Genomic DNA, 18002 nt, shown 5'->3' with positions numbered 1-18002 from the left:
GTGAAAGAACAAAGACAGTTGATTAACGATAATTTTAGGACGACACGTGGAATGACGAAGAAATTGCCTTAAGTACACGTGTCGTTGAATCTCGCTAAAACCGTGGGTGCCAAGGGTGCAGAGAATATCTAACCACTCTAACGGATAATAATATGCTCTGTATAAATAACTAAATATAATAGCAAACAAAAAGAAACTATTGAGAAAATTTTTTTAATCTGATCTATTTATAGAATTAATCATCTAATCATTTTGTCGATTTTTAATGATTTCTACTTCTTATTTTCTTATAAACAATGACGAGATTTTTTTTCATACTTTAAATGTATCTTTAAATAAATTTTTTTTTATTTCGTTATATTTTTATTTTTTCAATCTTGCAAAAAAATAAAAAGTTATAAAAGAAAAATAAACATTGAAAAAAAGATATTATCAATTTTATATTCTATAATTCTATATAAAGAAAAGTGTTTTTATGTTGAAAAGATAACATAGAAAAAAGATATAATGTTTTTATATAGTTATTTTATAATTATTTTATAATATTAATTGCAACATATTGAATGCTTATTATAGTTTTATAATTTATTTTTTATTTTATTAATTATATTTTATAAATTTATAATTTTATTGATTTCTTTACAGTTTTAAAATCTGAATATTTGAACATCGAAAAAATTAATCGATGATCATTTTGAATTTGTGATAGTCATTCATTAGAAAATATCTTAATTGTTTAAAAAAAGATCTACTTTTGAAAAAAATATTAAAATATCTTTCTAAAAAACGTATATTTGTAAAAAAACCAATTTTAATTTTTTATTTTTGATCTTTTTAATAATCAAATAGAAATTGTTTAATTGATAGAAAAAAATGAGAGAAGCTTTAAAAATTCATGAAATTAAATAACTTTTATTTTGTCTTATCATTTTTTTATTTTAATTTGTATTATTAAAATTTTACTTGTTAATATCATGATATTGTATATAATATACAAATAATTAATGTTATATAATTATTATTATTAAGCAGTATTAGTAAGCTAATAATTGTAAAAAAAAACAAATGAATTATATTTTGATTATAAATATATTATTTTTTAAAATTCTGAATCTTCAAAATTAAACAAATAACAAATTTAACAAATTTTAACATATACCTTATACAATTTTTCTTTTCACATAAGAGAATTGTTTTAAAATTTATAGATAAGTATTTTTTTATTCTCCCTTTTTATTTAATTCATATGTCAATTTCAATATGGCATAATTCATCTTACGAAAAATGATTCCTCCATTGATTTTTAAAAAATCTCTAAAAAAGGATTTAAGATTATAAATTGTGATTCTAAATGAAACATTAATATTCTAATAAATAAAGCAAACGAAAATTCATATATGATAGATATGTTAGATATTGTTATAGTAATATAATAGTATAATAGTATAACTTTTATTTTTTTAAAATATATATATATTTTTTATTTCTTTTTAAAATAGAATTATGTTCTTCTGTTTTTCAACAATTTAAAGATTTTATTTTTGCAAATCACGAAATTCGTCCACTTAAAATCTAATTATCTAAATATCAAAAAAAAAGAATCAAATCATGTTATATGTAAATAAATATGAAAATTATACATACAAAAAAATTTAATCTAAATAAATTTAGTTTTAGACTATCGAATTTAAATAAATCTATCGAATATCGATAAATCTATAAAAAGGCCTGAAAGTTATTTCATTTTCAAATTTAAATAAATTTTACAAATTCGTTTTATATGTATATCTGATATAGCATATTATGTAAAATTTAATATTTTATTTAACATATTATTATAATATTTAATACATTGAAAAATAAAAGAAAAATAAAGTTAAATTTGTTATTAATTAAATTCGAATTAGACAAGTTGCTAATGAAGTGAAATGGAAAAATGGTATTGATGTCATTACTAGTGCAGTTCATATTAACAGTTATACGTTCGGTTATATCAAGAATGGAGGCTTTTTTGTAACGTATCCACACCGTTGGAGATTATTCCGGTTGGTTAACGGTAATGAAAATAAGAATTAAGAATATAGGAAGAACATCGCATATAAGGCGACATTATGGCGCCAAACATTGTAAGGGACAGCAACACTGACCTTCTTTCACTGACGGAAAAATAACTAAGTCTAAATTGAGTCAATTGATTATTAAGGATCTGAATCGATGTTTCGTTGGTTTCGAACAAATATCACAAATATCATCCTTTTCGAACTCTTTTTTATCTCTATCTATCTATCTATCTTTTCATTTATCTTTTTCTTTTCTTTCTTTTATCTTTCATTTCCCTTTCAATTGAATTTAATGTGTCTCTGTTATTAACAAATTAAATAAATAAATACCAATTAAATTAAAAAAATTTGTTTGATTAATCGATGCATAAATTTATAAAAATATATATTTTTTATTTATTGAACATTGAATAATTATAAACTATTTTATATTATATTATATTATATTATTTATATATGATATTATATATGATATTATATTATATGGGTTTTTTTATAAGAAAATAAATACATTCTTTTTTTAGAATTTTATTTTCTTTGAAATATGAAATGAATCATTAGTAATTGAATATTAAAAATATCGATGTCCAAATTATAATATACTATAATATAATATAATAATAAATTTATAATTCTTTCTTTAATCAATGATTTTAAATTTTTATCGTTTACTTTTGTAGTTTAACGTCTCGATTTTATATTCATCGATATTATATTATATATAATGATTTTTTTAAATTAAAGATAATTGAATAACTCTCTATAAACTTTTCATATATGTATAAATCTTTTGAATCTTGTTTTGAATTTTTTTATAAATTGAATTAAAAAAAAATAACAATGATATAAGAAAAATATTATAACGAATTTTTGTACTTTTTTTTCTCAAATACATGATAATGATAAAAGAAATGAAATATGACATATTATAAAAACAAATTTATTTATTTGATAGAATAACAATATATATATATATATATATATATATATATATATATATATATATATATATATATATATATATTATATAGAATAGTTAAATAAATAGTTAAATATAGAATAGAATAATTTAATATATTTTATAATTGCTTTTTAAAATTATTATTTAATTTAAATTGTTTGATATAATAAGTATATTATTATTCATTTTTTTTAATGTAACTATTTTTATCAAAATAAATTTAATATGTGATTTTTATATTTTAATGATATAATTTATATTCTGAAGACTAAATATTAGAATATAAAAAAAATAAACAATTGATATTTACAAATTCTATTTATTAATAGAGGTTTTAAAGAAAAAAGTAAAAAAATATAAAATATATGTAATTTATTTTATATCAGAAGATGTAAAAGATAAAAAAATTCATTACAATCAATCAATTAGATATTATTCCATTAATCAAATGATAATTGTTTAAATATAAAGAATAATATAAATAAATATATAACTTTTATTAATACAATTTCTTTGAATATTTTTTTTAAAAATATCTTTCGATGTATATTATAGTCAAATATTTCATCCAAATAAAGATTTTAAAAAACCTGTTCTATCTGTTACCAATTCGATTTCCTTTCTGCTTCTAATTTCAGCATCTGTGTCTCTCTGTTTTATTACAGGTGGTATAAAAGAATTATTTCCATTTTGCTGCACTTGATGTAATTTTCTACTTCTATCAACATTGTGTGAAAAGAAGTTTGCTTCTCGCTTTGCTTGTGCAATTTCAGTTTGTAATCTTTGTTTACGAACTGCTTGTTCATATGCTAAACGTTCACTTAAATGAATCCATTTAAATCTAATAAAAATGGTATTATTAATATATAAATGCATTTTTTTCAAAAGTGTAATTACAATTTAAAAATAAATTATTATTTATTTATACCTTGGAAGATATTTTATGTTCCAAATAACATCATAAAATTTGCTTCTTTTTCTAGTTGAGATTTGTGTATTATTCAATGTAGATGCAATATATTTTGCTACTTTCTTACTTTCAAATTCAACCCATCCTTCAGTAAAAAATTTTGTATGAATTTTTTTTCGTTTTTTTGCTTTACTATCTTGTTCCAATACTGCATAAAAAAGATTTGCTTATACATATTTAAATATTAATTAATAGAAAATATCGCAATTGTTATCAAATGAATGAACGTGTGTATTCTTTTAAAAAAAGTGTTTAAAAAATATGAAATAGAGGTTATGTTTATATAGAATAAAATTTTTTATACATATTTTACTTTTTCACATATGACAACTAACCATTTTCTGCCAATTGAAAATAGATTCTTCCAACTTCTCCATATATTGAAAATAATTCACGAATTTTTGCAATATTCATATATTTAGGTATGCTAGATAAATATACAATTCCTCGTTTTCGTTTTTTTGTTTTCAATCCATCAAGTTTCGCAATTTTTATACTTTTACTATTTTCCATATTTTCGATATTTTATATATCATTATACATTCATTTTCATTTTCTTATTATTTCTTTGTAATATATTTATTTAGTTTTAATCGAACAAATTCTCTCGCACTCCCTCTTACGGAAAAACTTTAACTGTATGACACAAAATGTTAAAATGTATATACAATGTTATTATTATTTTACTTTTTTTCTTTTATTTTTAAGTTTTATTTTACCATTTTATCATATTTATAAATATTATATAATTTTCAATTCACTTTATACAATATATAAAATAATATATAAAAATTTATTTTGTATTATTTATTTAATTCATATATAGAAATAAATAAGAAATATTATTTTGAAATCTGTTTATTTTCACATATGCATTAATTATATTAAAATCAATATAAAAATTTATTAAGATTTATTGAAAAAAATAAAAAAAAAATTTATAGAAATATACAATATGATTTATAATTTTATAACTTCAAACTTATTTATAATACCATTTAAAAATATAATATATCAAATATGTCATGTTTCAGTGAAATTTTAAATGAAAATGTTATTTAAAGTATTTAATAACATGGAAACTACTTTAAGATATTACAAATCATAAATATTTATGAGATTCGTAAAAATTAAATATTATCAGTTACAATTTAAGGTGTTTTTAACGCGCTATAGCGCTACTGCTTTACTCTTCTCGTTGTTGCGCAACGAGAAGTGCGCAGCGTCTCAGTGTGTGCAGAAAGGTAGAAGTGCGTTCGTAACATCATGTATCGTTGAAAAAAGTCTCATTTTTTCGTTAGTTACGTTATTTTTGCGAAAATTACATAAAAAAAGTCTCATACGAAGAGCTTTATTGTGAAATAACTTAATAACAACGAAACAACGACGGATGACCGAAAACTTTTGGGAAACGTTACTTGGCTAACTCAAACAAAATGGCGACTATCCTTTTCTTGGCGGTACTGTTTACTTGACCATGAACATTATGTTTCTTTCAAAGTGTGACATTAAAGGTGTTGTGTATTTAATTTCTTTACTATTAATTAATATCAATTTAATTTGATATTCTTAAAAAAACGTGTAATATTTATCATCTTTAAAATTTTTATAATTGTGTATCATAAAGCGTAGAATAGATAATAACGCGACAAACGTGAACGACACGATACTGTGTATCGCAATTTTTAATTATTTGTTATTTTACTTTTTTCTTAATTTTTCGTGATTTCTTTGATATATATCTTAAAAAATTTGTTGCATTCAACTTATTTTGATGTCCTACCCGGCTTATACTGCACAGGATCCAAATTTAATTTCCATCTAACTAGGAACGCGGCTGATTAATTGGAATTCTTGTTTATTCCTTCTGATACTCTCGATGCTTGTTCGAATGTTACTTCTCCCTTTGAAGGGCATATATAATCTTTCTTTCTTCTGGACACAATTCATTTGTGAGACAATTGCGACGCAATTGTTGTTTTTGATAAGACAACTTCATTGAAAGCAAATACTGCAATATTATCATTATTTAAAAAAAGATGTCTAGCTCGTTCATTATTGAACCACAAGAGAGTGGATCAGAAAAGAAAGATGATACATTGATTATCATTGTTAATGATGATGGTACAATATCTGTTGATCAAGAAACTTTGCAGAGTTTAATCAGTAAGTTTACATTATAAATTTATTTGCAATTATTGGTTTTAGATATTGATTACTCATGTTAACTTTTAGTGAATCAATCCAATGCAAATGTTAGTGTTGTTAGAGTAGGACAAGCAGAAACAGATACAGAAAATGGAGATATCACATTAACTGTTGATCCTCCAATGTTTACATCTACTGCAATAAATTCTGGTACATCCACTGATACAAATAGTTTGGTTGACCCTTTCATGGAAATGGATCCAGAACAATTGGAACGATTAGAGACAGCTTTGCAAAGTGAAGAGGCAAAACAAATTCTAGGAGAAAATGTTACAGCAATGCTTGGTATTATTAGTTTTATTTTATTTTATTTTAATTTTTTATACTTGAAAATTCTGCTATGAAGCTTTTAGGTACAAAGATTTATAAATTATGCAAATTGAATTATTTTCATTTCATCATATATGCAATAATTGATTCAAATAATTAAATAATGATTAATTTGATAATTGATAATAATTTTTAAATAATAATTTAATTTTTAATTAAATGATTAATTATGTTTTTCAGATATGTTAACAGTAGAAGAACAACAAAATTCTATAAGGTATAGTGTTAAATTAGATCATTGCTACACAAGTAGGCTATCTCCTTCTGATCCAAAGCCAAGAGATCCATTGCCTGTTATTGATTCACCTACTTCTGATGATGGTTTACAATATGGGCGTCAACATTCTCCTGCTCCTGGAACATCCAAAATATCATCGCCTATTGGCGATACTGAAAATACAGTCACAATAAAATCAAAAGCTATTGTAAAAACTGTAAGTTCAATATAATTAAATTTTTATGATCAACAAAAATTGAATATATTCATTATTATATTATTTATTCTAGGGTAAACCAGTTGGTCGACCACGAAAAAATTTTCCTGCAACATCTACTTCTCTTTCTAATAATTCAAAATCGATCAACATAACAAGTACGCCTAAATCTATTGGACATCCAATTTCAAGAAATTTAACAGGTGTAATGCAACAAGGAATTGGAAAAAGTAATCATATCATAGGTACATTAAATTTATTAATTTATATAACATTAACATTATACTTCTTTAACTAGATCAAGGAAAATCTAATGATGAGGATGATGAAGAGTTACTGTCATCAACTGAATCATCAGATTCAGAACCATCTGATAATGATTCAGATTTTGGTCCAAGAGGTCCTAGAAGAGGTGGTGTAAGAGCTAGAGGTGGTAGAAAAGGACTTACTACTAGAGGAGGAAGTATGGTAGCTACACGTAGAAGAGGTCCTAATAAACAAATGGATATGGAACAAGTTCGTCGGTTAGATATGGAAATGGCTGCTGCTGTGAATGCTATGAAGAGTCCTGAGAAAGATGAAAAGTCAGGTATAAGAAGTAATTATTTTTTTTTATTTTTTCATTTTTATTAATATAAAAATTCATGATAAATTGAAAACAACTTTATTTTTTCTTTTCTTAGGAGGATTTGGTTTAGTTAGAGGTAAAAGACAGCTTAAAAATACTATTGCTCGGAAAAAAGAGGAATCGCAACGTATTGAATCATCTTCAATAATGAATGAAGATATTTCAGTTAATTTTGACAAACCATTGCAAACGACGAATCAAGTTAAAGCGAATTTGATTAATGCTAATATGATTAAAGGTGATATGATTCTTACAAAACCTGGACAAGGAAGAACTAATCAAAAAGTTACTTTTGTACAAAAGCAAGTGCTTATGAAGCCAAATGATCTTAAAAATATTGACATAAAGAAACAAATGATTCTTCCCAAAGGGAAATATTTGAATCAAACTGGAACGAAATTTTTTGCAACCAAAGATGGTAAACTAGTTCAAATACCTGTCGCTGCTAAAAATATAACATCAAATGTATCAGTCACTCAAATGAAAGGAACAATACCGCAAGTATCGTCAGCACAACAGTCTACAATGATACAGAATCAAACATCAAATATGCAACATCAACAATCAGCAAAAATAACATCACCTGGTACTATTTCAAAAATAAAATCTTGTGATCTGAAGAAAGAGAAAAGAAAACCTGATGGTTCAGAAATTCTTATGAAAACAGAAATAGATTCTGGTAAAATATCAGAGAACAAGATTTTTGATGGTTAATAATTTTATTTTATAATATTTTACCAATTAATTTATGTATGATATTGCAAATATATAAAAAATACCAATTTATTTTTAGGCACGAAAAAACATCCAAAAAAAGAAAATCGCAAATCGCCAGCATATATGGTAGACAATTTGGGTCCTGCATTGTTTTCAACTCCAGATATTATTCGTCGTGTTGGTTCGAATAGTGATTCGAAAGTTCAGGAAAATGTAGTGACATCATTGATCTCTACGACATCCTCTACAGTTGTTTCTTCTGGAAGTGGAAATTCTCTTACTCATTTATCATCAACACCTTCATCATCAACATCGTCTATAACATCAAATCGTGCCAGTTTGTATATATACATATTTGTATATATTTTAAAAAATTTATATATGTTCAAATTATCATTTAAAATTTATAATCAAAGGTACTGTTTCTACGTCTTCCGACCGAATTATAAATTCTGAAACTTCAATTACCATAGAAAAACGAGAAAATGGTGATTGTTTGGTACAAAATCACGAAGTGGAATCTAAATCAAGTATAAAATCTAATGTTTCAGAAGAATTACAACCAAGCTTGGATTCGGGTAATTACTACTTCTAAAGATATTGGAAATCATTAAATTTCTTATACTTATCGAAGTATATATTTAATTCATTTTTAGGTGGTATAGAAGGTGAAGAACATTTACTAGCTACGTTGGAAATGGAAGCTAGTAAACATGAAGAAGAATTATTAGCTGAAGCATTATTATTACAAGAAGAACTTGGAGTTGACTTAGCTGAACATGTATTAAAATTTTTATTTTTATTAATATTAATATATTATTTAAAAATAGTATTAAAAATTTGAATCATGTTTATTCTCTTTTCATTTTCAACTTTTTATTCTCTAATTTTATAGGCTACACTTGTTGAACAAGGAGGAAATGTTGTGCCTGAACCATTGACGTCAAATAATATGCTTATTCCTTCTTTGATTACATCTGAACAAGAAGGTACTAAGCCGTTAGATGCTTCTACGGCAATAATTGTAACATCAACTATGTCGAGCACAACGGTAGCTGGAGTAACAACTAGTGCAAATATAAACACATCTAAAGAAACAGGAAAAAAGTCAGCAAAAGATGATAAAGAACCCATTCAAATTATTCGTGGTGGTCGAGTAATTACATTACCTCCTATCGAAGCACCAGCTACTAGGAGCAGACGATTACAAGTTAAAACAGAATCTATTCAAAAAACATTTGAACCCGTTAAACGAACAGAAAAACTTGGGTACGTAAATAAGTTAAATACAAAAAATTATTATAATTTTCAAATTACAATATTTTAATATTTATTAATAGTTACAGTGTACAAACAATGCAACAAAGGATGTCGCAATCTGTAAAACATGAAATTCGTACAAATATAGATCAAGATGAAAAAAGTCAAAATGAAATTCGAGATGAAGATGATGTAGAAGAAGAAGGTGAAGAAGAAGAGGATGAAGAGGAAGAAGATTTGGAAGAAAAAGATCCAAAACAAATTGGGGAAGAAGATGAAGAAGAAGAGGAAGAAGAAGAAGAAGATAATTCGGATTCAGAAGATGATCCCGATAGACTTTGGTGTATATGCAAACGACCGCATAATAATCGTTTTATGATTTGTTGCGATGTATGTGAAGATTGGTTTCACGGAAAGTGCGTACATGTTAGCAAAGCAATGGGTAAGAAAAAAAATAAATATTATATTTTTTCGTTCAAATAATATGATAATATAAAATTTATATATGTTCTTTGTTAATGTTATATTTCTTCTTTTTTTGATTTTTTTTCTTGTTTAGGACAACAAATGGAGGAAAAAGGAATAGAATGGGTTTGTCCAAACTGTGCTAAAAAAAAGGACGAAGAAATAAAAACAAAACTGAATACTCAAAATGCTTCAGGAAAGCAACGGATTCAATCTGATAATATATTTGATAATCCAAAAAGTCTTACTTCTGTTAATCAAACTTCATTTAGTGAAGAAATATCACCTTTAATACGTTCTAATTGTGACTATGGTAGTGTTCAATATTCTAGTGGTATGCAATGTGTTGTTTGTAAAAAAGAAGCAAGAAACTCCAGCATTTATTGTTCTGATGCATGTATACTTGCGCATGCTCAAGAAACATTGACCAAAGACAAACCAATACCAGGATCAACCACTAGCCCGAAAGGAACAAGATTGTCACCTTTTGATTCTGCCTCAAAGCCGAAATCTGATACACGAGTTATTGTCTTTGAGAGAAAATCTGGAACAGTATTAACTGGTAAGTTAATTCTGTTCATTTTTAGGTTTCAATTAAATCTTTATTTAAAAAAAATATATTTTTATTTGTTATTATTAATATTTTTTAAGGTTCGGATGCTCCAACAAGATCAAATTTACGTTTATGGTTAAAAGAACATCCTACATTTGAAGTAGTTGGGACAAATAATCTTGGTACTTTACAAATAGGGAAAACGATCACAACTATTCAAAATACGCAAATACCCGTTAAAACAGTAAGTATAAAAATTTTCTTTTATTTTTCTACTTTTTTATTAAATATTTAATAAAATGTATCTTAAGGGAAAGTCTGCATTATTATCACCTGGAAAAGGACAAAATCTTCCAAAAATGACGTATACAAAAGTACAAGGATCTAAGCAAATGATTTTAACAACAGGAGGTAAAAAAATTACAGTCATTTCCGGTGGACAACAGCCGCAAGTACAACAAATTCAACCAACAAGTACAAAATCAATACAAATTAAACAAACGTTATTACCAGCATCAAATAAAAACTCTTTATTATTGAAAACTACAACGACAAAATTGATTACTCAACCACAATCTAAACAACCAAATGCTGTATCACCAAAGCAAACACCAAATGTAAAGAAACAGGAATCAAAACAGACAATTTTACAATCAAAACAGCAACAAATCAAGCCTAGTCCGCCAAAGAAACCTGAAACTGAACCTATAAGATTAAATATACGAAAAACTTTGACAGAATTATTGTCTAGCCGCATAAAAGAAACTGAAGATTTAAAACTTACTGATGAAGAAATAGCAGATTTAGCTTACAATATTGAACTAGAGTTGTATAAATATTTTAAAGATACAGGAGCAAAATATAAAGCTAAATACAGAAGTCTCGTATTTAATATAAAAGATACAAAGAATTTGACATTATTTAGAAAAATTGCTGATAGATCATTAACGCCAGATGCTGTTGTAAGATTAAGTCCTGATGAAATGGCAAGTCAAGAATTGGCCGAATGGCGAGAAAAAGAAACAAAGCATCAGTTAGAAATGATTAAAAAGAACGAGTTAGATCTAATGGCTCAAGCTAAGTCTATTGTTGTTAAAACGCATAAAGGTGAACAAATAATTGAAAATGATGGTAGTATTGATCACGTTGATCCAAAAACTCCTGTACAAGATATTGTAACTGCACTAAATAGTGCTGATAGTATAACTTCAACTGTGGATGATATGGAAAAAGATCTAGAAAGATCAAATGATGAAGAAAAATTAAAAACTAAAGAAGATATGAAAAGATTAAGGAGTTTTGATGATAAGAGAAAAAAGGATAAGGAAAAAGATAAAGATAGAGGCAGAGAGAAAGAAAAGGAAAGAGATAAAGAAAAGGAAAGGGGAAGAGAGAAGGAGAGTAATCGTTCGAAGGCTACGAACGATAGACGTGGTAGAAGTATTAGCAGAAGTAGACATAAACATAGTAGAGATGACAGAGAACGCAGTAAAACTAGAGAAAAGAGTAGAGAAAGAAAATCTCGAGATAAAGAAAGTAAACGTGAACGAGAAAAAGATCGCGATAAAGAAAAAGAACGGGATCGAGATAGAGATCGTGAACGATCCAGAACCAGAGATCGAGAAAAATCAAAACTTCGTTCGGAAAAAAATAATAGAGAAAAAACTAAACAAAAGGAAAAAGATAGGGAGAGAGAAAAAGAAAAAGAACGACATAGAAATAATGAAAATAATTCAAGAAATCGTAATAGTAGTTTCATTCATTGTGATTTAAAAGATGTCGATAAAAAAGACGACGAAAGGAAGAGAGAGATGGAAAAGAAAGAAGAATTATCAGGATTAACAGGAACATCATCTGAAAAATCAATTGAAGATCGGCTTTGGCGGCATATTGAAGACGAAGCAACAACTAACACCATTGATGGAAATGATTCTGATCTATCGGATAGAGAACCATCTTCAACAGTTACGATTAAAACACCGGATATAAATGATGAAATTGATAGAGAAAGAGAACAAGAATCAACTATCATTGAAAGTGAAACTCCGAAAGGAGGATGGCAAACAGTTTGGAGAGGTTTCGTTAATATGGTGGATGTAGCAAAGTTCTTTATTACCGCGCAAGAAGTCAGTGGTCATGCAAAAGATTTGATGGATGACTTGCCAGATACAGTTGATGTTGTTGGTAGAATAAGTCATGAAACTGTGTGGGATTATATTTCAAAAATGAAAAAAACTGGCTCGAAAGAAATTCTAGTGATTCGACTTACTGCAGCGAATGATGAAGAAAAGATTCCATACATAACTCTGTATAGTTATTTAAATAGTAGAAGTCGACTTGGAGTAGTTGGAAATGTTTCTAAAAATATAAAGGATTTTTATATAATGCCATTTTCAAGTCAAAGTACAATACCTCAAGTTCTGTTACCTTTAAACGGTCCTGGTTTCGAAGAACACAGACCGCATCTTCTTTTAGGAATCATTGTTCGTAATAAAAGAAAACGCCTTGCCGGTATAACTTCGAGTGTTCCAATGAAATTATCGAAAAAAGACACTGATCGAAGCTATACGCCACCATTAGTAAGTGCTTCAAAAGATAAACCTAATAGTACCAATACAACGATTGCAGCTTCTGTTGCTTCTACGGCAACACCAACGATCCCAGCGTCTTCATCTCCTTCAGCAACCGGAACAAGTACATATCATAAAACAATTGGAAGTGTTAGTACGACAGAATCCACAAAAGAAAAACAACATTCTGTCACACAAATAACTCTTGACAATTTGAATAGAGCACATATAGGAATGTCGAGGAGTACGTTACTCGATACCGCAACAATATGTAAAATAGTTCCCGAATTATCTTCAAAGATCGATCTTACTTCTTCACCTGGTAAAGTACCTCTTGAGGATGATGGTGATGAACCGTATAGTCCCGGCCAGATGGATGAAGAAGAGGTTGATCTTGATATACGAACTTCTTCAACATCGGCATCAACAGCTACAGTACCTTCGATATCTGGTTCAATGGTTATTGATAATACCCCACTTGATAATAGCATAATTTCTTCTAGTAAAAATTCTACCGATCTTCAACGAAAAATGGAAGAATTAAATAGACAAATCGAAGAGCAGAAGCAACAAATACAGAGTATTAGTTCGTCGTTTCTTGGTGAATCAACATCTACTTTGCCGGTGAGAATTTTAACAAGATTTATTTTTTATGAAATCAAATGTTATTGTTTTTCCTTTTATCCTATTGTAAATAAAATTGATTTCGATCTATTCGTGGTATCCTCTTCCTATCCTCGAGCTGTTTGGTTACTTTTTGCGAAAATATTTTAATGAAATCATTTTTATGTTTGATACATATATACATTTACATTTTTTATTTCTTTTTTCATTTTTTTTTACTTATTAATATAAATTTATATATATATATATAAATTTGTATATATAATTTATTATATATATATATATATATATATATATATATAATATATAATATATAATAAATAATATATATATATATATATATATATTATATATATTATATATTATATAAATATATATATGTATATTTTATACAATTGTATAAATTTTCTTTTCAATTTAATACTATCAATATATTTGATTGATTTTAAAATGCACCAAATTTTTTTAATTATAAATACAAATATTGTATCAGTTTTAATATATTATAGAATTGATAATTATTTTATTAAAAAAATTAACATATATAATGTGAAATAAGTAAAAGTTATTTCTTTCAGTTTTAGTTTGTTTTTTGATTTTTATTTTAATTTTTTTCCTTTCTTTTTCTCTTTCAATTAATATTATTAAATCAATTCGGTAAGTTAAAAACAATTTCGGCAAGGATAAAAGGAAATAAGAAGTTCTAAAGAGAAATTATATTTGATTGTAAATGATTCAATATTATATACATGGATACATATATTTATTTAAAAAAAGAAAAATTTAAAAATTCTATTGATTTTTGATATTATTTTTGTTAATTTCAGGGTTTAGGGCTGGACCCACCGGCCAGTGATGAGTGTGAAGAAGCTTACAGTCCGTCAGATACAAGATCGTTTACACCACCACCACCGCCCGGTATTTCAAAATTTACTCAACCAATTCTTGACAAAGTTTCAAACATAACGATACCACCAAATTTGCAAGAAATCTTAGCAAATGTTAAACGACAAGAAAGTTCAAAAATAGACCCATATTTACCATCCAAACCCAGTGCTACATTCTTAACTACTGCAAATTCTTCAATTTATCAAAATTCAGAAAAATATTCTTCACCGCCTTCTATGAAACTCTCAGTTGGAGGATCAAATAAATCCAATGCTGATAAATCCTCACTTGAACCATCATCTAGTCATCGAGAATCAATTTTAAAGGAAAAAGAAAGTAAAAGCACTTTAAGTTCATTAAGTGATTTGGATTTAATCAGAAAAGCAGAAGAAGAATTAGCGGCCGTTGCAGCTGCATCAGCTGTGGTAGCATCAGGAACAATGATGACTGAAAATTCTGTTCCATCAACTTTATCTACAACACCAACTGTTCCAACAATCATTTCCTCTCCATCATTAATACCAGTATCTGTAAATCTTTCAAGTTCGACAACAGATTCTCCCACTCACGAAGGAACTTCTTATAAAAATCCCTTTCCAGAAACTTTTAAACGAAATATAGCTCCTGAACAGCCGAAACCTCCGGGTCTCGAAGATGAGGATTTTCCTCCGTTCCCGTCTACGCCACCAAGTGTGGAAAACAATGTATCTAAAACAATGTCTTCTCGTTCAAAGTTTGTTCCAAAAAGTGGAATTGTGTTAAGCGTTAAAAGAAAAGTTAATGATGATAGTATTGCTCCTTGTACTCCAAACAAGACACAAAGGGTAAAATCAAGATGGGGTCAAGGTCCTTCCGAATCGATTGATTAATTGTATTTATACATTTACATACAGGAAGAAATTTTTTGCAATGGAAGGTTGAGAGTATCACATGACTTGAAAATTTAATTATTTTTCGCGAATTTCAAACGCGATATCACTGAAAAAAATGTAGCCAAATTGATACAAAAACTCATTACTTTTTTTATGAGATATAACGATTGGTAATTAATATGGAGAAAGAACAAACTATTGGAAATGTTTTCGTACTAGATAGATAAACTTGGTATTTTGTGTTTATTGTTATTTGATACGTAAAAATGGATCTGTTCATGTCGATGTTTGCTCTTATGAATTGTATGTGTGTGCATATGTGTATAAGTGTGTTGCTTGTGTACATGCGTGTGTGTAGTATTAAATATGAAAACAAAGAAAGAAATTAAAGAAAATCAAATATCTTTTGTCGAAAAGATTTCGGCACCTAAGATTACTTGTAAATACTAAGGCGATGAAAATGAACGTTCATATCGCTCATTAAGCTCTTCGCTATATGTATATAGTCTTATTGAAAATGCTGTAATATATTGTTTAAATTTACTCGGAAGATTATGTAAAACGGTGCATACATTTGTGTGCGCTGTCAGTGTATATATATAAGTTAGTTATAAGGATCTACGACCGACCAATATCTTTATTTCAATCAGCACATTTGTATATTTATTTGTGCGGTTGTGATTCATACATCGTGCATCTTTCTAACAATTCATAAATATGTATAACATAATATTTTTAGGTTTGTAACGCTTCATTCGGAAAATTAAATATTCATATAACGGTGTAATCGTAGATTCTTTGACGCGCAAATCGTTATGTCGCTTAAGATATCATAAAATCCACTATAATAACGTTTATTTTTTCACTTTGAGATCGATGAAAAGGCTAACCAAAAAAACGACGATCTCATCTGTTCTCTTTTTAATATTTGCTTTAAGTTTATATGTACGCATTAATCTCTCTGCGTCACATAGTTAACGCATGTTGATAAACTAGTACTATATTATTTTTACATTATTCTCTCTATTAAATTTTGTTTATTACCTTTGTTTCATTTTCTTTTCACCGATGCTATCGAGATATAACCATTTTTTTTATATGTTGCAAGTAATACGAAATCTTATTCAATGATTGAAGATCTGTTACATATTATAATGATGATTATACATAAATATGATTATTATATTGCTAAAAATATGCAATTCAAACGAAAACTTATATTGATCAATACACACTTGTACGAATTATGTATGTATCAAAATTCGAAGAAACAAATATCTTGATCAAAAGAGAATTTTTTTCTCGTGCAATTTTTTCTATTCTTAGATAAAATCTTAATCATTGCACGAATATAACTCTTTTTATAAACAAAATCCTGTGTACCTTTATCTATATTCGTTTTATACAAATCAATTATCGTTAAACTTAAGTTTTGTACACATTTTTGAATAATGTGACACAATAACAATTCACTATATAATCACATTACTATCGCTTTCGTAGCATTATTTTTATTATTATAATTATTAATGCCATTTTTATTGCTAGAATAATAGTAAATGAACTCAATTATCATCATTAATTACAGTTATTATCATCATCATCTGTTGTTCATTATAATCATCCAACAATCATTATAGTTATCATTATAATTACCTAATATTATAAAAATAATATCGAAGATCAATACATAACATAATTAATTTTGATTGTAAAAGTATATACAAATTTTTTATTTTTTAAATGAATTCAAAAAAATCAAATATTTTAAATCATTAGAATAGTTTGATTACTGAGTGAATTAGAAAATAATATAATTCGTTTTGGGTTAAATGTTAATGATAATACATATTGTATTTAAAAGTAAAATTAAAATTTTTTATTTTTTTAGTTCTAAAATTTTCAAACGATTTCAAAATGATTTATTATATTAGTTTGGATTTCTAAAAGAATTTTTAGAAAAAACGGAAATAATCTTCATACAGTTGTAAAAAAAAAGTTCGAATTATATTGATTTCAGTTTCTATATTAAATATCGGTTCTATATTTAGACGTATTTAAGTAAAAAATTTTGAGATGATTCTAGAGATTAAAATATACATAGAGATAAAAATTGATACAAAAATATTTCTTAAAATTTATTTTTCAATTTATAAGTAATTTTATTTTATATTAAACGAAATAAAACAGAAATAAAATGTGATGATTTTGATTTGTTAAATCACTTTATATGTTTTATTTAATTTCTAAAATCTAAAATCATTGCTTAAATTTTATGTTTAATTAATTCAATACTGTATGATGATTTCATAATAATATATCAATTATAATACACATATTTGTATCAGTTTTGCATTAGACAAATATTAAATTAATAATGTTTATTTAAATATTAATTAGTTTATTAATTGTGAACGTAGTCACTATTTCTTCGATTTTATTATAATTTATTATAATTTAAA

General features: G+C 26.2%; 2 protein-coding genes and 2 long non-coding RNA genes across 8 annotated transcripts; 1 reads left to right on the top strand and 3 right to left on the bottom strand.

The window, feature by feature from the left end:
• Positions 1-1070: 1070 nt before the first annotated feature.
• On the bottom strand, positions 1071-2336 carry LOC147656621 (uncharacterized). Its single transcript, XR_015294089.1, has 2 exons — positions 2148-2336; positions 1071-1314 (listed from the first exon to the last, which is right to left on the bottom strand). It is a non-coding gene; the product is annotated as an uncharacterized LOC147656621 (long non-coding RNA).
• Positions 2337-3378: 1042 nt separating this feature from the next.
• On the bottom strand, positions 3379-5445 carry LOC100864833 (activator of basal transcription 1). 2 transcript variants are annotated; one of them, XM_086914017.1, is made up of 4 exons: positions 5140-5445; positions 4327-4627; positions 3950-4139; positions 3379-3862 (listed from the first exon to the last, which is right to left on the bottom strand). In XM_086914017.1, exons 2-4 carry the CDS (start codon positions 4502-4504, stop codon positions 3586-3588), a joined length of 645 nt encoding a protein of 214 aa, XP_086770143.1. In that variant the 5' UTR covers positions 4505-4627; positions 5140-5445; the 3' UTR covers positions 3379-3585. The 2 variants fall into 2 exon arrangements, with proteins under 2 accessions (XP_086770143.1, XP_003693446.1); XM_003693398.3 differs by having other exon boundaries at positions 4987-5170.
• pps (protein partner of snf) lies at positions 5219-17262 on the top strand. Of its 4 annotated transcripts, XM_086914014.1 has the most exons (16): positions 5219-5505; positions 5821-6157; positions 6227-6484; positions 6710-6963; positions 7037-7193; positions 7262-7561; positions 7647-8300; positions 8385-8645; positions 8725-8886; positions 8965-9089; positions 9204-9577; positions 9649-10010; positions 10128-10595; positions 10685-10830; positions 10898-13780; positions 14608-17262. In XM_086914014.1, exons 2-16 carry the CDS (start codon positions 6031-6033, stop codon positions 15535-15537), a joined length of 7461 nt encoding a protein of 2486 aa, XP_086770140.1. In that variant the 5' UTR covers positions 5219-5505; positions 5821-6030; the 3' UTR covers positions 15538-17262. The 4 variants fall into 4 exon arrangements, with proteins under 4 accessions (XP_086770140.1, XP_086770142.1, XP_086770141.1 ...); XM_086914016.1 differs by having other exon boundaries at positions 5417-6157; positions 7262-7552; positions 9655-10010; XM_086914015.1 differs by having other exon boundaries at positions 5417-6157; positions 9655-10010.
• On the bottom strand, positions 6482-16946 carry LOC147656620 (uncharacterized). Its single transcript, XR_015294088.1, has 2 exons — positions 16585-16946; positions 6482-6883 (listed from the first exon to the last, which is right to left on the bottom strand). It is a non-coding gene; the product is annotated as an uncharacterized LOC147656620 (long non-coding RNA).
• Positions 17263-18002: the final 740 nt, after the last annotated feature.

Source organism: Apis florea, unplaced genomic scaffold (genome assembly GCF_048593485.1).
Source record: "Apis florea isolate Af1SG1 unplaced genomic scaffold, ASM4859348v1 contig_3571_pilon, whole genome shotgun sequence".
NCBI classification, from domain to species: domain Eukaryota; kingdom Metazoa; phylum Arthropoda; class Insecta; order Hymenoptera; family Apidae; genus Apis; species Apis florea.
This window is presented reverse-complemented; position numbering and strand designations above follow the sequence as displayed.

Coding starts and splice junctions, on each gene's coding strand:
- LOC100864833 (XM_086914017.1), bottom strand. CDS start 4,504: ATGGAAAATAGTAAAAGTATAAAAATTGCGAAACTTGATGGATTGAAA. Junction 4,140..4,326: donor TTTTCAATTGGCAGAAAATG/GTTAGTTGTCAT, acceptor TTTTTTATGCAG/TATTGGAACAAGATAGTAAA. Junction 3,863..3,949: donor AACATAAAATATCTTCCAAG/GTATAAATAAAT, acceptor CATTTTTATTAG/ATTTAAATGGATTCATTTAA.
- pps (XM_086914014.1), top strand. CDS start 6,031: ATGTCTAGCTCGTTCATTATTGAACCACAAGAGAGTGGATCAGAAAAG. Junction 8,301..8,384: donor AGAGAACAAGATTTTTGATG/GTTAATAATTTT, acceptor ATTTATTTTTAG/GCACGAAAAAACATCCAAAA. Junction 13,781..14,607: donor AATCAACATCTACTTTGCCG/GTGAGAATTTTA, acceptor TGTTAATTTCAG/GGTTTAGGGCTGGACCCACC.